General features: G+C 50.9%; 1 protein-coding gene across 1 annotated transcript in view; it reads left to right on the forward strand.

The window, feature by feature from the left end:
- Positions 1–21,476, forward strand: part of Cadps (calcium dependent secretion activator) — a 489,489-nt gene that overhangs the window by 207,291 nt on the left and 260,722 nt on the right. The window contains exons 4-6 of the mRNA XM_023704988.1: positions 4,138–4,218; positions 15,524–15,757; positions 18,953–19,074. Coding sequence (XP_023560756.1) covers positions 4,138–4,218; positions 15,524–15,757; positions 18,953–19,074 — 437 coding nt within the window. The remainder of the gene's footprint in view (positions 1–4,137; positions 4,219–15,523; positions 15,758–18,952; positions 19,075–21,476) is intronic.

The raw sequence follows: 21,476 nt of genomic DNA on the forward strand, positions 1-21,476 counted from the left end.
AAAGACAACTGGGGACCAAGGACACAAGAACACAGGCTCCTAGCATCTATTCCGGGACTCCAGGGCTCCTTCTCCAGGACGGTCTCTTTCATAAATCACAAAGGCAAGGATCCAGTGAGCGCCCACTCTACAATGGGGATAACACTCTAAGGATTAGGGGTAGCTAGCTGGTAGAGCCCTTTCCTAGCAAGTATAAGGCTCTGTGTTTTGGATACAACACCATAAAATAAAACAAAACAGGGGTAACTCTAGAAACTGTCTGCTGAGCTGTAGGGCCTCCTGCGTGTCGACACCATGCTAGGTGCTCTGGACACGTGTGGCCTGGCCTGCTCAGACCATGCTGGCCTCGGTATCTTGCCCCATCTTACAGATGAAGGAAAGGCGCTTGGAGAGGTTCCCTTGCTGTTCAGTCTGTTCAGTAAAGAAAGGCAAAACCAAAGTTCAGAGCCACGTCCACCTGGCTTCCCTTACAAGGAGCAGCACATCGTCCCAGCTTGTCCTTTCACTCGCTCCCAGGGATAAAAATGACATCACTGCAAACAGGAAACCAAGGTTCAGTGAGATTGAGTGTGACCCGGAGGGGGAGACAGGCAGCTGGGTGCATCTCTGCACGGCCACCTCCCAGGCCCACATCTGGATCACCACTCCATTGGAGCAGCCTGACCTCTTCTCTCCAACTTGCAGCAGCCGCTGTCCGTGGGTCGCTGGGAGGCTTGAGCCTCAGGGGCCTTGAACTCAGGGCTCAGACCTTTCCTGGTTGTGCTTATACCATGCTGGACTCTGCTTTCCAGCACACTGGAGGAAAAGCCCAAGGAGACAGCGGCCTGAGCTCCTCAGATGTCAGCACTGCCACCCTGCCCCCGCGGCTGGGAAGATGACTTGTCCAATTAAGGACGGAGCCCGGGAGCACCAGCACTTAGGGCCCAGACGAGCCCAGGAGAAAGGTTGGCCCCAGCTTGGTCTGCACCTGGTTTCTCCTTCTGCAGTGGAGAAGACCAGTGAAGCAGAGACCCGCACCCCCAGAGGTCCCCTCTCTGGCTTCCCCTTCCCAGAGCTTGAAGAGGCAATTACTTGATTTGCTGTACTGTGCGTTTCCTGTGAAGGACTGTTGAGCCCTTTGTGGAGGAGGACAGGCTGCCGTGTCCTGCCAGGCTATTTTAGGGAGCTGTGGTTCTTTACTCTTCAGGTCATCAGCTGTCAGACAGCTGTGTCCTCCTTCTGGTCACTTCTGCTAATTAAAGTCCAACACAGCTAAGGGACTCATAGGAAGGGGAAGGCACCAAGAAGTTGGGGAAATGCATCAGGCCACGGGAGCCCCTGATCAGCCTCGCCTGGGCTGCGCAGTGGGACCAAGACCCCACATCCACACCCTGGAGGGACGCTGTCCCTCTCCTCCAGACCTTTGTCGCCCCATGGTGGCACATGTGAGAAATGCAACCAACACACATTCAATTTACATTCATTTAGAGTAGGATTTCCAGATGGAGTTCTGTGGGCATTATCAAGAAAAAAATAAATAAATTTCAGTTAAAAGCCATTGAGGTAGGCAAAATCTAGCAGGTTCCTTTCCGCAGAGTTTGTCAGAGACTTTGTGCAATTTGATCTCAAGTGTCCCCAGCTGCTCTGACCCTCCAGAGCCCTGGGGAAGCCCTTCCTCGGGAACACCTCAGGGCGACCCCTTGCTCAGCAGGGCTCCCGTCAGAACATGGTGCCTACCACGCACAGCCAAGCATTCACAGGCCGGCTTGGCAGCCTAAGAGGTCGTCCCCACTTGGCAAAACTGTGAAAAGGAGAAAATAAAGCAATGTGGACTCTGGAATCAGATGGGAATAAACATGCATGACCCAGAGCCTGGTGGGGTTTTCATGGGCTTTGTAAAATAAACCAAAGAGAGTTATTTGTGATGGTTCAAAGGCACAGCCACAAGTCAGCGCCGTTGCTTACCCTGTGTTAGAAATAACCTATGTCCTCACCACTGGACGCGCAGACGAGAAGGATGCAGTGTAGAACTTCAGACCAAGACGTGGCTTTTAGAAGACGCGAGGAGCCTGCACACACTGCTTCTTAAGCACTTTTCTGTCGTGAAGAAACATTGCTAAGAAGAATGATGCCATCCAATTTGAATGACACTAGTATTAAAATGTTCTGTGAATAAAAAATATTATTTTACTGGACAAAACAAGCTCAATTTACAGTTCAGAGGTTAATGCAGGGCTTGCCTGGAAGCAGAAAACAATTGACAGAACAGGAATGAGCGTGTGGCCCGCCACGTGTTGTAAACACGGTTTTACTTGAACACAGCTGTGCCCATTTGTCTACATACTGCGTCTTCACGCCACAGTGGAGCGTCAGGTTCGCTGCATTGAGGAATTACGGTACTCCAGGTGTCAAGTTTTAATTGCATGGCCTTTTCCAGAGATGCTCGCTGGCCTCTGCCGTGGGTTTGTAGGAAAGCCTAACGATTAGCTGACCAAGCCCTTCACTCTGTGGATGGCGCGCTAAGGCGCCAGGGAACTGCCTAGGTCTATTTGTGTTGAGTTCTGCACCTCCGACCCACAGTCCTCAGGCACAGGGCAGATGAGGGCAGAGATGATTCCAGACTCCGGCACCCGCTGCTGGGACGTGGAGAGCGGCAGGCTGCGCGCGGCGATCTCCGGGAGAAGCGACCTGAGACCGACTCCCCTCCGGTGGGCCTGGAGCGGGTGGTGCCGGGCTGGGGGCTGCGCGGAGGCGCCCGGCGCTTCTTCTGTCTCCTGGTCCTGTCGCTGCCCCTCTCCTCATACACATGATGGTCAAAATATACACCGGATGTTTAAACTTAAAACTGAATTGCTGTAAAAGACACTTCGCCACTAATTCCCCTCACAAATGCTCCCATTTTTGAGCGTCATCCTTGCCGTTTTCTGAAGCAGTACTAGAAGTCTGCCACGCGTGTCTCCATGGATGCTATTTTTGTTGCTTTTTGATGTTTGTTTTGGACTGGAAAATCTGTTTTATTGATTTTTTTAATTTCTCTTTTAAAAAAAAGTTTATCATTAACTTTTTACAGGTATTTTATCCAGTGCAATTTTTTTCTATGTTTTTAGTACAGGGTCTATAGGGTCTCACTACACAGGAAGGACTCATGATCGGTCCTGTTTTTCAGCTTCCCAAGCGCTGGGATTACAGGTGTGCACCACCACGCCCAGTCTCAATCCCTGTCTCAGTGCGCCCCGGTGGCGGCCGTGGATCGAACCCCTGCCCCTGCATCTGCCTAAGCAGGCGCTTTACAGGTCAAGCATTAAAAAGCCCAACTGCTGAGAACTGCAGCGCCGGAACAAGCTCATGCCCTAAATTTACCTCATTCAGGAATAAGTGAAAAAGGTCTCTTGCCACAAATATGCTGCTGTGTTTGTTTTCTCTTCCTATCTTTGAATAATTCCACTTTAACTTTGACCTTTTTCTCTCTACAATTCTGGAGTCCTAGAAACTCATGCGGAGGTTACTTCTTTCACGCTTTCCTTTTTATACCTCTCCCGCGGGGTCCACTATTCGTGCTGCTCTGGTTGCCCCAGTCCCGCATCAGTTCAAAGCATTTACCTTTCTCGGCTGTTGGGCAGTTGAGCGAGAGGCAGGTGTCAGGAGCCCCGCGCCCTCCGCAGCGGCGCTCGGCGGTGCTTTCATACGCGGTGCGGACACACTGGAAAGCGGGCTTCCAGGGCGGCGTCAAGAAGCGGCGAGGACGACGGAGGAGCGTGCTCCACGCGGGCGCAGAGTTTTCGGGAGGCCGGCGAGGCATCGCGCAGCTTCTGAGCGTCCCCAGCTTCCACGTGCGCCTCGCGTCGGGTTTGCTTGCTGCAGCGCACTGTAGTCCTCGGCCCAAGTGGCCGCGCCCGGCTGGTCAGCAGCACTGCGGCCGAGCAGTTCCAGAGCGGCGGACGATGCCTCCCGGGGTCATGCAAGACCTCTCTGCATCGTGTTCCTCCTCAGAGAGCTTAACTTGGGGCTTCGCTCCAGCTGGATGTGTCCCTTACGGGAATCACCTTTTACTGTAAATGTGTCCGTGGGTCTCAAGGCGGGGGCTATAAAGTAAAAAGTCAGGAGTTTACTGACCTTTGTGGCCCAGACTGAAGTCTCCATGTGTGTGCTTTTGTGCAGCTGGACAACCCGGATGAGCAGGCGGCCCAGATCAGGCGGGAGCTGGACGGACGTCTCCAAATGGCAGACCAAATAGCCAGGGTAAGGAGGGGTTGGGCGCGCCCTGGGAGCTGAAGTCCACCCGAGAAAGCACACTGATTAGCAGAGCCTTGGAAGGGCAGCGATGAGAGACAGGGGCCAGGCCGGGACGGCGTCACACCGGGCCTCGCCCTCCTGCTCCAGCTGGTCCACGCTAAGTACTGCCTGCATCTGCCCCCAAGCCCCAGTGAACCCACAAGCTCAGGCCCAAGCCCCGAGTTGCAGGCCCGTGCTTCCCACCACCCACCGAACACCTGCAAGCAGACGGTTCCTTGGCATTTTGGGTTGCATGTGCTCACACTCTGGCTCTTCAGCGCCTTCACCCACCCCCGCTTACTACTTATGCCCCTGTGTTTTCCACTGCTGGTATCTGCATCCAGTTTCTTCGGGCAGAGCCTCCTGGGCATGTCAGCTGCTGCTGCCGCCTCCCAGCGCTCCAGCCCCATTAAGCTGCCGCCTACTTGAGGGTGGGCATCTCTGGGCTGCTTCTCTGCCTGCTCCTATTCCCACCCAGGCCCCACCTTCCTTACCTAGGAGACAAGGGGCTCCCACCTGGTATCCCTGATCCTGTGCCACCATGCTGCACCCCACTGCCTTCCTAGAGCCCACATGCGAACGTCTTAAACCCAAGCTCGGAACCGTTCGTGCCTCTCTCGGTGGCCCCAGAACACAGCCTCACCTTTGGACTCACGTTCAGGCTCCTGTGTGAATGCGCTCCCTCCACATCTCCCAGCTGAGAGCCTGGAGGCCTGTCCTCCTCCCCACTGTGGTACCCACACGGTGCTCTCACCACTTTCATTGTAACAGACTATTACTGGGCGGAGCTCAGCGGGCACCTCTGTGGACGGCCCGGGGCTGGGGTTCTTTCTCACCGTGATGACCCAAGCCAAGTGTTACTGACCACTGGCTCTTTACCTTGTGATTCCTTCTCCCAATGCTAGCAGTGGTCACGGTGACCCGAGCCTGTGTGGGACACGGGTGCTTTAGGTGCCTTCTAAGTCAGTTCCTGAAACAGCAACCCAAGGATATCTGTGTCTCCATTCTTGTGTTAGAGACGGAAAATGCCAGCTCAGTGTGACAGACACTAGAACGGAGGCCAGGCCGGACCCTTGGCTCGGGCCTGCCTGAACACCAGAGCCAGTGCTCACTCAGGCCAAGCACAGAGACGCACTCATGGGTGAAGAACAGAAAAAGAGCCCAGAAACCCCATCACCAAATAAGTCATACTTTAGGGGAATGCTTGTCTGTCAGAATTAGTGCCCAAACAAAGGATAAATAAAATATCAAAGTTTAAGAAGCCCCCAGCTCCTCTGGGTTAGCCCTGTAGCCAGTCTGTATGCGTGAGAGGGCGGGGCCCCCGGAAGAGGTAGAGAGACACAGGCAGTGACTCCTGGGGGAGGCCATAGAGCGGGGCCCATGGAGGCTACCCTAATGCAGGGAAAGCCCAGGAGAGGTTCCCAGAGGAAGGGAAATGCCTCTACTTCTGCCTAGGCACCTTTTGCTGAGATGGCTCACATCTGGGTTCCGGACACCCTTCAGGTCTGTAGCCAAGTGAGGCTCGCGGCAAAAAATAGCACAGGGTTAGATTTGGCTAACCGTTGAGTCAAAGGCTCTTATGCTTTAAAACCCTGCTTAACATGGAGCAAACCTCCATAGGGCTTTAGCATTTAATTCCTCTGTAAACTCAGCATTTTCCACTGGCGGATTGTCCAGAAGACGTGGGTCCTCTGGCCTGCCCCATTGTATTTGCAGCAACTCTCCACCCTCAGCTAGTACATACTCACCCCTTATGGATAAAATTATGCATGTTTGAAAAACAAATTCATGACAGGTTTTATTTTAATTTTCCTTTTCACTCTGAGGATTAATGTGCTAACTTATGATACTACTATTAGACTAGTTTTCATCTTTAGAAGATCAGAAATGAACGCTTCGTGTGCAGTGATCCACGGCATTCCCTTCCAAACAGATCCAAAACCCCTCTGCCCTAAGGATTCCAATGCTAAGCAGGATGTTACGACTTAGGATCTGACCCTTTGGGATTATGAAATAAGCAACTAAAATGAATCTTGGTTTTTATTTAGCAAATACTTCCAAAATGAATGAAGAGTCCCCAAACATTTAAGGTGTGGAGAATTTCTGTGAGGTGGTCTTCCAGCTTTTATGTCCTACTTTTCTAGAAAAAAAAAGGGATGAGAGAGAGACAGAGACAGAGACTGGGGGTTGAACCAAGGACCTTTCCACTGTGCTACCTCCCTAGCCCTGATTTACCTTTCATTTTGAGGCACAGTTTAAATCCATAAAGTACCCAGGTTGGACTTGAACTTGTGATCTTCCTGCTTCAGCCTCCCAGAGGCTGAGCTTACAAGAGTGCACCACCACAGCCAGCATTTCTCTCAGAACTGATTCTCTTCCCTGATGTTTTTATGCCATTGACCGCCTTTGCCACCGTGAGCTGTTCTGGGGTTAGTTCTTCACCCACGGAGGAGAGCGCAGTTCCCAGGCTGCCCTGCATGGCTGGCCCATTCATAAGTAGACGCACTCTGCAGGGTAAGCCGAGCAGGGAATGCTTTCCCAGCGCCTGTGCACTGCAGCCCGACAGACTGTGATCTGGGGCTGGGGAGATGTCCACAGCCATGCCAGGATGCAGGGCCTGAAAGGGGAAAATGTGGCAGAGGCGCAGCAGGGGCAGAGCCGCCCTCGGGGTGTGTAGAAGCCTCTTCTCAGCTATTCTTAACTTTGAGCTCTGTGGCTGCTTTGTCCACAATTTAGTTGGATTCTGAGAAAACTAAATTCTCCCTTCGTCTACACCAGTCAGGCTAATACTGGGAAAATCTGAGAAATGTCTCATCTACTAAAACCTAGTTGAAACATCAAGATTGCACACACTGACTAGTTCATGGAGAGATGCCGACTCAAGGCCCCGCCCCTCTCCTCCTTCAGGCTGCCCTGATTTTCTATTTCCAGTATCCCAGTGAATTCTAGGGAGGATGTGCAGTTCAATCCATATGGCTGAATGTCAGCTCCCATACATACCAAAGCAGACATTCCTGGATATGGATGTCACCCGTCATGTGTAATTCTCTCTCTGCCTTAGAAGATGGGTAAAGCACTTGAGACTGCAGGTGAGAGACAGCCACAGAGGCCACTTATGGTAAGAGCGGGGAGGGCTTCAGGCCTTGAGAAGCCCATGGGCAAAGGATGGCCCGGTCCAGAGAGGACAGGAAGCAGGGCCAGAGGGGTCAGGGCTTTCCATGCACCTCCCTTCTCTCTGGGTCACATCCATTCTCTCCTCTACAGAGCAGCTTCCTATGCAGCTCAGCTGGGAAGCGTGGCTGCCCCACGGTGCTGCCTGAGTCTGGTCTGTATGGGTAGGAGCCGGTCAGCCCCTTTCTGAAATCTTTCTTCTTTCCCTTTTCCACTTTTTCAATCTCACAATTCCAAGAACTGGACCTTGATTGTCCTAACTTGGTTCAAGGGCTAGGCCAACCTGGGTGCAATCGACCAATGCACTGCAGAGAAGGGGCGAGCGTCTCCTTGGGCACCCAGATCCTGGAGTTGGGTCGCAGTGGTACCCAAGGGACAGGGCTCTAGGCGCAGCACCATTACCAACATAGGGTGTCCCAGAGGTACCTGATACATGCAAGTGGTCACCCGCGGGTCATCCATATTGACTGCAAAATGCTGGGACGGCCACTGCTCCGGTGCTACAACGCACTCGACCATTATGAAGTTCTCGTGCAGCTCCCCTTTGCCTCATCGCTAGTCCCAAAGTCCAGCCTCCACTTGGCTCAGGTGTTGCTGTGGGTGTCCTGACCTCTTTGTCCACTGCTCAGCCCTTGTGAAGCATCCCAGGTACGAGGAAATGTGGGCATTGCTGTGGGGACTCAGTAGCTACCCGCCCCCCACTGAGTTACAGTGATACACTGAGTTCCTTTCAATTAAGAAGCAGCAAACTGATGCTCCAGTACTAAGTTGCAGGCTATTTCTTTCGAGTAATCAGATGACAGACAAGAAGTTACTCCAGGACAAGACTGTTTGCCAGTCCTCTTCCCTGATGATTGACTGTCCAGGAGACAGCTTTCCCTTCCCCACCGAGAGCTTCCATAGACTCCCTTTAGTTTATCTAGAAGGCCAATAAGGCAGGCAGTGGAAGCAGAAGGGACTTCTGGAATTCCGAGTGCACCTGACCGTGAGGTTTATAGAATGTGGACAAGAGACTGTAAAGACGCTGGGTTGTTTCCAAGAGCGTTGTTAGCATTCTACACTTCTAGAGAAAGCCGAGTTCTCCGCCCTCCTAGAGGGCAGGGGCAGGTCCACCGTCCTCCACCCACAACCTGTCACTGCCCTCCACCTGCTCCTCACGCCAGCATCGCACAGAGCCGCAGCCAGAGACGGCAAGCCGCAGCACATCAGACAGAGGCGACCTCACTGTGAACAGGGTCACGCTGCCTTAGAAGTCCCAGGAAGAGATCTGAGTACATATTTTTTTAAATCTGGTCAAAAATACTTTAATACTGTTTAATCCCCGTTTGAAACATTTTCCTAAATCCTCTCATGTTGACATTAAAGTGTCCCCAAATTTCACCTAGGAATTAAGTCTAACTTATTTAAATTGCATGATGAGAAGTTGACACCGCAGCTTACATAGGCAGATTGGGGCATTAGTGCTGCATATTTGCCAGTTCTTTTGGCCACATTTTGGGGTAAATTTCCAAAATTCTCAATCTAATTGTATAGTACAGGTAAGACAGCTTTTGTGGCATCCATAACAGACGTCAAATTTTTCAAGCTATCACTGAATGTGGAATTGCTCCTCAGAACCCTACAGGGCAAAATTGCCTCTCATACCCTGGATCTATTGCAAACACCAGCAGAAATGATGCCTAATGCTCTCCTCAGAGAAAATCCTGTTGCACACTGGACCAAGTCAGAGGGAAATGGACGCCTCTCCCACCAGCAAGGAATGCCAACCCCAGCCTATAATCTACTACCGCAACCCCACCCCCACTCTGTGTTAGGGAGGAGCATGGTGAGCAGATATGCAAGGAGGAAGTTAGTTAATTTGCTGTCTGAAAAATAAGCATTTATGGAGCATCTCCCTGACTTTGGCCTTTTAAGAATATCTAAGAACCCAGGGAGTCTGAGTTCAAGGAGAAAGATAAACTCCCGGAAGTTTCCCTAAAGCTCATTCCAAGCAGGGAGAATCCATCTAACTCACAAAAGCAGAGGAAATCAAAGAGCTCAGGCAAAGAAGCTAATCCAGGAACTGCCTGAACCCCCATTGCCTTCCTACTGCTGTGATGCGGACTTTGACAAATGCTACCAAGGTTTCCTTCCTCTTGTCTGATATGCCTGCCCCATCCTTGTCCCTCTACATGTTACCCCACCCTGTCCCTGTTGCATTGGAAATGGAGGGGTGGCCTCTGCTATAGAAGACATTGTTGCCACCCCTCTGCCAAGCTAGGGCTTCAAGTGAGGTGATGTGTGCAGGCTGCCCCATGCTGGTGGCCCCAAAGCATGGTCTCAGGTGCCACACGTGGGCCAGAGAGGCCTGCCCTGTGGCACTGTAGCTCGTGTGGGCTCTGGAGCCATTCTCCTGGGCTCCAGAGCATCTCTGCTGTTGTGGCTTCTCTTCTGCTTCATTTTCCTCCAGAGATGAAGGTAACCGCAGTACTTTCCCCAGTGTCTTGTTGGAAACATTAAAGAGCTTGTAAGGTGCTGAGACTCCTGCCTGTACACATGCTGCGCTTGCTCATAACTAGTGCCGTCTTTACTGTAGGCCCCTCATTGTGATGGCAGTGTGTCGTGGTGGTGTGTGTGTGGATGAGTGTGTGAGGAATCAGTGGTCAGTAGTATTCATGTTGGTTTTGTGTCTTACACTTCACATTAGTGAGGTTTCTTTTCCCCATTTCAAATGTGGAAACCCGAATTCAGATGTGTGATGATAACTGCCTCTCACCATAGAACTGACAGGTGCAAACCTGGGAATCAGAGTTAAGTTAGCATCACTTCACAGCTGGGTGAGCTGCCCTGGTGCCATTTTGGTGGTCTGCGTGTGCTGCAGAGGATTCATGTGGGACATGCTTCCTACCTGGTGGCTCTCTGATGTGCTGTGCTTCCCCCTTGCCAGCCAGTCAGCCAACTCTTTTCCTCAGTGACAACCAGAGCTCCTGACGCATGACAGCGACCCAGCCTCTCCTCAAACTTTCAGTCTTCCTGTTTCAGCCTTCTGAATAGCTAGGATTACCAGCTACGCAACCTTCCCGACTGCCCGGCAGTATGCACCACCGGACCCTTGAGGTCTACAGCCCTCTCCCTGTGTGAGGGATGTCTTCTGAGGCTTTATTTATAAACCATTCATTCTTGCTGGCTAAAACCCAAGCGCAGAAAAGCCCGTTACTGAAGAAACTGTTGACTTCCAAATGCTGTTATCGGGAGGTTCCACAGAGCCGTCGGTTTGGCTGGGGACCGCCACGGGAGGCCCTCAGGAGGCCGTCCCCAGGGGGAATTTCGCCAGCCCAAAGCAAAATAAATGGCCAGCAGAGATTTTTCCCTGGCGGACTCTGTCCACACACAGGCCACGTCTTTCATAAAGCAGCATTAGCAATTCTTGTGACAACGCTAGCTTATTTTTATGTCTGGAAAGGTAGCGGCAGAGCCAGAGGACTATATCTTTCTCATTTGGGCACAACTGTAGCTGTGAAATGTGTGTGTGATGGGCCTGCTACCCAAATCCCTGGCCCAGAACCTCAGCCCAGCTTGACAGAATGCTATTTCTCCTCAAGGCTTAAGTGCTTAGTGGAAAAAAAAAAAAAAAAAGCGGGGCCTCGCTTTCTTGTTTCCATTTGCCAGCTCCACTTGGTTCCTTGAACCTTGTTTTAGGATGTCATTAGGAACTGTCCAAGCGCTGGCAAGAGTGATCATCCTTTGGATTTTTCCAGCACTCTGCTGTGTGGGGTTTGGGGGAAGCTAACTCTGCACCAGAGTGGTGCGGTCTGGAACCACTGGGTTTTCTCCCAGATATCAAGACTACATTCTGTTAGGTTTCTTGATGCAATGAAGAGACAAAAAAGATAAAGGAGGCGTTCATTGTGGGCACAGGGAAGACCGCAGGAAAGGAGAGCGGTGGAGCTTCCAAGGGCCTGGCAGCGGGAACAAGGGCTAGCTAGGGCCAGGATAGAGGTGGGGGTTAGGGAGAAGTGAGCATGAGGTGGCAGGTAGTGACTGGCCAGGAGGCAGGACAAGGAAATAGGATATTGTGAGAAGAAGCAGGAAGTTGCAGTTTGACCAGGCAGGAGGAAGGCGGAGCTTAGCACATGGTTCCAGTGGCCAGTGCCATGTTGGCTTGCCACCATAATGACTTAGCAGAACTTTTATTAAGGTGGAGAAAGCCCATCACATTCAAAAAGCCTCAAGTGAGTCCCAAAGAAGGGTGTGATCAAAGGGGCTGCATTAATGGAGGCTTTTGAAGGCACTGACTGGGAAAAGTTCATAAACACTAATTCTCCTTTTTTATCCCCACCAACTAAATTTAAGTCCAGTAATTGGAGGACCAGCAAGATAGCTCAGCAGACTAAGAGCCTGCTTAGGCAAGCACAGGGCCTGGGATTCGATCCTTGGCACCACAGGCCTCACTGGCCCCGCCCTCAGGAGCACTGAGCCAGCCACCAAGTCAGGGTGTGGTGGCGCACACCTGTAGACCTGGAGCTGGGGAGGCTGCAAACAGGAGGGTCACTGCTAGTTCAAGCTGCATAATGAGACCCTGTGCAAATACTACCAAAAACCCACCAGAAATGGACAGTAAAAACAGTGAAACCTCTTCCCCAGTCCCCCCAAATACTATGTGATTCACTCAGGTTTGATTCAAAACGTGAATGAAACAGATAGATGTACTTTTCCATAGCTCTGGGCAAACAACGTCTGCTGCTTGGCTGCCTTTAACAGGGCCTAGGGACCACTCTTAGGCCATGAACTAACCTCCCTTTACCCGCCATTCACTCTCCAGAAGGGCCATATTCCGGGGAGGAGGGCTGCATCTTCTGCACCATGCACGGAGCTTCCCGGATTCACGCTGCCTGTAGTAACTCCCATGGGAAGGAGGAGTGCTAACGGCCATGTCTCAGCCAACTCAGCTTGACAGGTTCTTCTCTATCCATCAGACCCTCGGCCCAGGTGCCCACTGTGCTGAGACGCTACCCCAGTCCCCTCAGAAAGAAGTCAGACCCGATGTGCTTCCATTATAGAGACTACGTTATAGCTTCTCTCCCCACCAGCTATAAGCCCAAGGGAGACTCCCCCTACTGCAAACCCTGGGCCACGTGTGTGGCTACAAGCATTTTCTGAGTGATGGTGGCCTGACAGTGAGTCCTTGCCTTTTTCTGGCCTGCTGCATAAAGTTCCCTCACAGAATTTAAGAATGAATGCCATCAAGGCCACTCTGCAGAAGTTTTAGAGAAAGGCTTTTGGGGTTGTAATGTTGGATCATCATCAGCTCCCTTCAAGGCCGTAAGTGTGTGGGTGAGTTTTGGAAGCATCGGCCCTGGCGCTGCTCTGACATTGACCTTCAGTGTATAAGGAAACCTCCGTGCAGCAGCTGAGCCCAGCTTCAGTGAACACCACTGCACTCAGAGGCTCCCCAAGAGCTGGCCCCCAAGCTGCTAAGTGGCTCTGGAAGCCCTGGCCCCTTCAGATGGAGAAGCAGAACCTCAGTCTTCTTCCAGAACAGAATTCATCATCTCCCACCTGCTCCGCACAACCGAGCGCCAGCCGCCTTGGCTTAACACAGACACGTTGACGAGCCACTGGTGCACCTATTCGCCTCATGTGCAGCATGTGCCTGTCATGTGCCAGTCGTTAGGCTAGATGCCAGGAGTTTAGCAGGGGCTCCCAGAGCAGGTATGGTCCTGCTCACTCATGGCCCACAAGAAGAGTGGACTTTAAACAAATGCACTTCACGGCTGATTCATTGGTTGGAAGTATTATAAGCATCTTGGTCTACTCAAGTTACCGTAACAGAATATCCTAAATAATTGATAAACAATAGAAATTTTCTTCCCACAGCTCTGGAGGCAAGAAGCCCAAGCTCAAGGCCCCTGTAGACCGTGTGCCTGACGGTGGTCCACTCCTTGGTTACAGACATTGTTCACTGTGGCCTCACAGGTGGAAAGAGCCAGCAAACTCTCTCTAAGAGCACTGGTCCCATTCCTGAGGGCTGTGCCCTTATGGACTGACTGTGTCTCAGGGACCTCCTATTCAGGAGCATTGACTGGGAATCAGGCTTTTCAGGAACCCCAATGCCCGTAACACTTATTGCAGCCTCCCGTCCACTGCAGTAAGTGTCGCCAGCAAGGGGAGCTACATAGCATACGTAAGCACAGCAGTGGAGGAGCAGGGCAGACGTGGGCAAGAAAAGTGCTGAAACAGACAGGAAGGTGATGGGAGGAGGAGAGCGATGCATGGTTGAGGGAAACCCCACGTAGGACAGTTTCCACCTAGGCAGACGCCTGGTGTGGCACCGGGGCATCCTGAGTAGCCACGCAGAAGGAGCAGCTGTGCGTCGATGTGGGCAAGGAGTGTGCAGCACTAAGACAGAAATGACCCTTAGCCCGCCAGTAGCTGGGGCACAACGGAAAGGCCGACAAGGGGCTCCCAGGAAACTGAATGACGAGGCTCTTGTGGGACAAGAAAGCCAGGCCACACCCAGCTCTCTTCCATGACTTGAGACAGCCTCTTCGCTGCTTTTCTCTCCCATCCTTTCTTCTTGCGTCCTTCCTCTGTCTCTCTTCTTCCTCCCTCTCTTGCTAGAGCTTATGTAATTCTTTCTCTTTTTGCCAAGTCTCTTGGTCAGCGCTGAATTGATCCAGTGGGGCAGCCAACCCCTCTCTGCCAACCAATTTCAATCTTTTTGTTTTTCAAGGAAGCTCAGTTACTGAAGAGAGTAGATCTGATTGAAGACTGGCCATTCACCAGAATTAGTTGGTTTGAATCAGGTGCCCCCGTGTACTAGACATGTGCTAGACATCTTTGTCACACTGAATTGGCAAATCAATTCATATTCCATCTGACCTCTGTGGAGTTCTACCACCAGAAATAGGGATGGCAGGCATAAGCAAATCAGCACAGCATATCCCTGGCCATAGGAACTGGTTCAGAGTATGTACATAATTCAGACTTCACGTAGGAATCCTAAGACCAACAATTCTCCATCTTTTAGGACCATCACAAGGGGAAATACTCATTTTTCCTGTAGATAGTGGGGTATGATATTGTAACATCCAGATCTTAAGCAACAATTTTGTGACATTAATAGAGAGCACAGAACCAATCCAGAGGAACCAAAACCAAGATTTTAAAGAAAAACTCACTGGAGGTGACATCGTCCATGCTGTGCCCCCAGCTGCGCTTGGAGCTGAGTCTGCCCTAAGACACTTCCAAGCCTATCCACTTCTTTGTGGTTTCTGGACCGGTTTGCGTTGGATTTTTAGACCAACATATTTGGCTTGCTCCTTGCCCCATGGATTATGGAGCAGGGCTTGGGAGAACAATTTTCTGCTCCGTGTGGGAAATGGCTCTTTGATAAGGTGATCGATGCCAAATAGGATCCTGGCACCCAACAGGTAAGAGGTGTCGCAGACCGACTGCCCGGCTCCAGCACCGGGCCTGCACAGCCGAAATCATAAGCAGGGAGGGAACAGTAGAGGCCAGCTGTAACAGAGAATTTGTTCTGTTGTCTTTTCTAAAGAATTTCCATTGCATTTCTCATCACTTCATTAATTTTTTTCTTGAAAACAGAAAGTACTCTTCTTAGCAATAGCCGCAGGCTATGTTTGAAACATCTCAGATGAGCTCCTCTTGAATTATTCATGTGATAAAATCTCAATAGATATCCAGAAATAGGATGTCTTTCTGTTTGCATAACTCAAAAACAACTTGACGGCATTTTGCTAAAAAGAAAAACTCTTTAACCCAAATCCAGATTTCAAAAATATCACCACCTTTTCCTTTCCACAAGTCAAATTTGCTGGAGAAAAATGGGCATGGAAAGAGAACCGTGGTACAATGCTTGCCTCTTCCCTAGTGCGTGTTTATGCATTTGTGCCTTATCGCTCAGGGATTACAAATAACTGGAAGCCAGGGACATTTTTAGATAAATAACTCGCCTGAACGTTTTTCTGGCACCATTTCACAATATCTGGGAAAATCTCATTAACAGAGCACGTGATCACAACTGTGGGCCCTGGTACGAAAACTTACTATGTAAATCAACACTCTATTTAGCCCTCTGTTTACCCCTTTGCTTTCCAAGGAACGAAAATTCCCTAAGTTCGTGTCCAAAGAAATGGAGAACATGTACATCGAGGAGCTGAAGTCCTCCGTCAACCTGCTCATGGCCAACCTGGAGAGCATGCCTGTGTCCAAGGGCGGAGAGTTCAAGCTCCAGAAGCTGAAGCGCAGCCACAATGCCTCCATCATCGACATGGGTGAGGAGAGCGAGAACCAGCTGTCCAAGTCAGACGTCGTGCTGTCTTTCTCCTTAGAGGTAAGGAGCCCTAAACCCTTGAAGCCTCTTGGCACAGCAAGCAGAACAGGAGTGATCAGATGCATCGCAGTCAGCTGTTTCCCTCTCCACACCCTTGAGCAGTTCCTAAAATAAAGGTTTGCATAGCTCAGGGCAGCTAATCAGCGAGAGATTCCCGCTGCAGGAGCCCACATTGTTCCTAAGGAAATGCAGTCTGAAGAGCCACCTACCCAATGCAGTCTTGGATTGCTTTCCCTGACTCAAGGATTTGTAAAGCCTTACGCAACTCAGACAGCTCCTAGTTTTGGCAACCTGTGTTACAGTTAAAGCAGTGGTGATTTAGCATTGTTCTGTGGTATGGTGCCAGTTTTCTTTCACCTCATCTTTCCTGTTGGCCACCCTGTGGAGTCCCTTGTTGCTGCAGCTCCTCTTTGACTGCATCTCTGCCCTGGTAGTAAGAACACACTCATGCCAGAACTACAGCAGAATGTTCAGCATGTCCACACGTCTCTGTAGATTTTCCCTTCATGCATTTGCTCCTCGTGTACGAGAGTTAGGAACAGCTTCTCATCGACCTACATCTGACTTGCACAGAAAGCTGGTTCAGTAAGACTTCTGGGCACTGCCCAGACTGGCTGAACCAGAGTCTTTAGGTGACAAGGGCAGAAGATGGCACAACCACTTTGGAAATAAGTTGATGCTTTCTCAGAGAAAGCACATGGTAACCCAGCAACCCCACTCTTTGGTGTCTCCTCAATAGAAAAGAAAGCACGTGTCCCCACAGTGTCTTGGTGGCAGATATTTAGAGCCATGCTGTTCCTAAAACCTAAAGCCAGTAACGCCCAAAGTGTCCAGCAGCTGGTGAATGGGTGAGCACAGTGGGACCTACAGTGGAGCACAGTGAGTCAGCAAGTGAAAGGGGTGACTATGGGTCTGTGCTGCAGCATGCTGAGCCGCAAAACTGCCATCTTAATGCAAGAGGCCAGGGCAGGGGGGATAGCTCAGTGGAAAAGGGCTTGCCTGGGAAGGACAAGGGCCTGGGTTCAATTCTTGGTACCACCAAAAACAATTAGAAACTGATCTATACTTATAGAGTGTTGTATGAAGTTTTAGGATGTGTACATACACCAAGTGGTATCCAAACCACCCCTATCTTCTTAAACATTGATTATTTCTTCATGGGGAAAACACACAAAGCCCTCTCTTTTAGCTTTTTTAATTATACAGCACAATCCCGCAGATATTTTATGATGACCCTAGGTTTGGAGAGATCAAGAGAATAGATCACACTTCTGTATATGTACTTATACCGTGTAAACACTAATTTTCTGGAACATCATTAAGGGTTTGGCAAATTTACTGCAGGTAATGTGTTTATCTGCTCAGTTCGGATGAGAATACTCACATTACACTACTTCAACATGTGTCATGCAGTAGGCAGAGGCGGTGTTCAATTAAATATAGAACACTTGGTGTGTGAAAAATCATCAGTGTAATTTCACAGAAACTTCCTTTTAAAAAAAATACTGCGACTGAGGTACTGAATGCTTCTTAGGTGTCTTTGAACATTATTGTTGCCAATTAAAGGTGGCAATTTATTCCTTACTGCCTCTTGTCTTCCTATAGAAATGACAAGAAGAGGGTTTATTGACTTTTATGAAGCAGTTAAGTCTGTAATTTTCAAATTCTTTATCAGTACTCAATATCATACAGCCGATTATTTAAAATATAGATGTGGGCAAGACCGCAGCCATATCCCCATGGTACATTATTCGAACAGCTTTGACTAATAATTACAAGTTCAGAGTGAGATATTCCAGGGCTCCCAAATGCTTTTTAATTGGAGCACTACATTGCACATCACAGCAAAGCTGCCAGCAAGAACCACGGCGCTTCTGTTTTTGAATGTGCTCTAAGGTGCGGTGAGCGGGGACAAGAGGGGACGAGCAAGCCCTTGTCATCTCATCAGCATGGACTGGGACCTGCATTCGAGGTCACACCAGTCACATTTCATGTCATCATAGACTCACACAGCTGGAAGGGACGCCAGGCAGCAAGTGACCTCACAGCACGGGCAGAGGGGTCCCACGTGCCTGGTGGCACTGCATTGGCCAAAGGGGTGTGCATTTGAGAAGATCGGGTGTTTATGGGGTGCTGTAGCTCTGGGAGTCCTCACCGCAGCACAAAGTTCAGGAGAGGTTGATACATTCGCAGAGGATCACGCAGTGAAGCTTTAGAATCAGATTTTGAAAGGGCTGGCGAGATAACTCAGCAGACTGAGCATCTGCTTAGGCAAGCACAGGGACTGGGGTTCAATCCCCGCCCCACATGCAGCGCTGGATCTACCCCCAGGCACGTTAATCTGGCCTCCGAGGCCGGGTGTGGTGGTGCATGCCCGTAACCCCAGTGCTGGGGAGGCTGAAAACAGGAGGATCACTATGAGTTCAAGTTGCACGGTGAGGCCCTGTACCAAACATAAAAAATAAAAAATAAGTCCTTTCAGAATCAGATTTTGAATTAAACTTTTTCAAACACCTCAAATAGGCACCTTTTCCAGGATGCCTTCCATTTCTTTCCATACGTACGGTTCTTTCCCCATATAAACTTTTACAATTTTGTACATCATCTCTTTGGGCCCTCCCACAATAGCCACAGATGTGTATCATTACCCTACACACACACACACATACATGCACATACACACACATATACACACATACGTGACTTCAGCCCTATGTCATCTGCCCAACATCATGAGTAGCTGCACAACGTGGCTCCTGCCAGTGGTGCGGGCATCACCATGGACAGTGCTGTAAGAGGAAGCCCCGGAGTCCACCCAACCTACTGGCCAGAAGCTCTGGAGACAGCACAGGAGCCTCTGGGTGGGGACGTCCTATGTCTTGTCCCAACTCACACAAAGCTTGAGAAGCCGTGGGCTGCTACACAGCAGGCCTGGGACTTGCCCAGCTCCATTATAGCTCCTTGCCTGGAGCACAGCGGGAAGTGCCCCTTCTCCGCACGCCTGCCTCTTTGTCCTTTCAGTGCTGTTCCGGTATGGAGAGCCATCCGCGTGCTAGGTTGGTCCTGGTGCGGCTCCTGGAGGCCCGGTGGAAGCCCTCAGCCGCTTCCTTGTGCGCTCTCACCACTTCGTCTCCTCTGGGTGGTGCTGCCCGCTGGCCCTGGGAGTGACCGCTGTGCCGTGTGCTCCGCTTGCAGGTAGTGATCATGGAAGTCCAAGGCCTCAAGTCCTTGGCTCCGAATCGCATCGTCTACTGCACGATGGAGGTGGAAGGAGGGGAGAAGCTGCAGACGGACCAGGCCGAGGCTTCCAAGCCAACGTAAGTGCATTTTCTCTGCAGAACATCAGGCAGGGGTGCTGCAAGCACATCTGCCAAAGCTGTCTCCAAGACACAGGTTGGCTGCCCCAGAAGGCCGGGCAGACATGCACTGCGTGGAGTTGCCAAGCGAGATGCCTTTACTGTGTTTTAATTCAGCAGCCATAGCAAGGGTTCCAGTTCCTCCAAAGCTGAGAACAGGGCACAGAAGCAGTAAGTAAGTCTCCTTTCTGGAGGCGAGAGAACTTGATATAAATTTGTGTCATTATATTTTTCTAAATAACGCGGGTAACAGGAAAACACAATATTTTTCCAAAGTCTTTGTGTGCATGCATTCGCAAAGCAGCGTACCACCTCGACCTCGTGCATTAATTCATGCAGTCGTTTCCAGGGCTCCCTGCACGGGTGCTGCAGTAGGGTATGGCACAATGGAATCAAAAATATTAACGCAGTTTTAACTCAGTTCGTATCACAGGTCAGTGGTTACATCAGAAAAATTACTCCCACAGATGGCTAATTATGAATAGTCAGAACCCGTGACTCTGGCTTCCATACCCCAAAGTCAACCAATTATGGGCTGAAAATTTCCAGCAACAGCATTCACGCGTGTGTGCAGCGTGGTATTTTTTCTTGTTGTTATCTCCTGAGCAATGCAGTGTTGTGACTACCTCTGTAGTGCTCACCTTGCACTAGGCTTTATGAGTAACCGCAGAATCATGTAGCATGTCCAGGAGGACGTGCGCAGCTTATGTGCCGACCCCCCAGCACTCTCCACAAGGACGTGGGCAGTTCTGTGGATGGCAAGAGGCAGCCATGACTATGAATGCTGAGGAAGGCTTGGGAAGAGAGAACAGGAGGCCTGAAATCAGGCTGCGAGGACACAGTCAGCAGAGGTTCTCCTTAGGACACGTGGGACATTGGACCGAATGTTACCAAACTGAAGGGGTGGGGTGGGGTGGAGTGGAGTGAGTGGCTTCCACGAAGGCCTTGTGGTCAGCTATGGCCCCAGCAAGAAGCCTTCAAAGGCCCGTGGGGCCGAGTTGCCCGACAAGGAGTTCCCTAGGCTTCCATCAAGGCAGGCAGAGGCCAATCCCAAGGGCCGGGTCAGGTCACAGGGATCACACTGACAGACATGGTCGGACATGTGTCTAGAAAAGCTCACTGTGGGCCCGGGGGAAGTGGTCAGAGGGACGCAGGGTCCTGGGGCCGTGGGCAGCGGGCAGTGAGGGTTCTGTTCCAGTCAGCACTCTCTCAGGCGGCCGAGCTTCATGGATAGTCCCTGCCGCCTCCCTGTCGCCCCCGCCTCTGATCCCTCCTCCCCTGCGTCTGTTAAGGCAGCCTGGACTAAGGGCCATCTTTTTCATTGGTATTAATTCACAAGAGAGACATCAAAAGGGGAAGCACTCGGCCCCTCCCCTCCGCCCAAGCACTCAGAGCTCCTTGGCAGAAAGCGAATAACTCAGTAGGATGTTCCAACAGAGCCATTCAAAGGTAGCGCAGGGCCAGAGAGGAGCCAGGGCCTTGTGCGCCCTCAGCGGCCTTTGGCATCAGCAGGCCAAGGCTCCCCAGCCCAGGAGCCGGGAAATTCATGAGCATGCGCGGGAGGAAGCGAGCCAGGACGGCCTGGCCCGCACCTTCCCTCCGCCTTTCCCACGTAGTCCCACACTCGCGATGATTGCAGTGTCCTTTGTACTGCCACGGGTGAAATTCCAGTTTTTCCTCCAACAGTCTGATCATGATCAATGTTGTTACAGTAAGCTGCACTGCTTATTTGCGCTTTTCAAAGTGTGTGACATGGAGGGGGAAGAAAACCCTGGTCAGTGTTTCTGCAGCCCTCTCCAAGTCTGGGTGCAGGATGCTGTCCTAGGACAGAAAGGGAGGCCACAGGCCCATCCCAGCGTTGTTCTTCCGTGGGGCATGTTTTAGCTCAAAGGGTAATTTGTATCATCGGGAACGGATTCAGTCTTCGGATTAATGAGTTGATTTTCCTGTATTCATGAATGTTTAATTCAGGGTTTCATATTGCGAATAAGTGCAGCTGACTGTTGTCTGGCTTGGCATAGTCCTGTTTCACGGCCACGTCTACTCGCAGCCATAGCCGTGCTTTCCGACGGCCATGCATCTCACGGTGGAGTACCCTGCTGTTCTAGCTGGAAGCTGGGACTTCTTTTTATTGCTCTCCCATCAGGCTGTATCACTAAAACCCCGCAGGGGAGCTGTTGGTCTGTTTGCTATGAGTGCAAGTGTCGTGACCAGCATGACATCTGTGGATAACGGGTATCTAGAGTGATCCACTCGGAAGACTCCCGAGGTCGAATATGCATGCAGAGGGAAGAAGGGGCCTGATGCACTTGTAATGATGGGGGCGAAGGAGCCAAGAGCAAGTGGAGGCAGAGGCTCCCCTC

This window comes from Octodon degus, unplaced genomic scaffold (genome assembly GCF_000260255.1).
Source record: "Octodon degus isolate 3935 unplaced genomic scaffold, OctDeg1.0 scaffold00210, whole genome shotgun sequence".
In the NCBI taxonomy this organism is placed as follows: Eukaryota; Metazoa; Chordata; class Mammalia; order Rodentia; family Octodontidae; genus Octodon; species Octodon degus.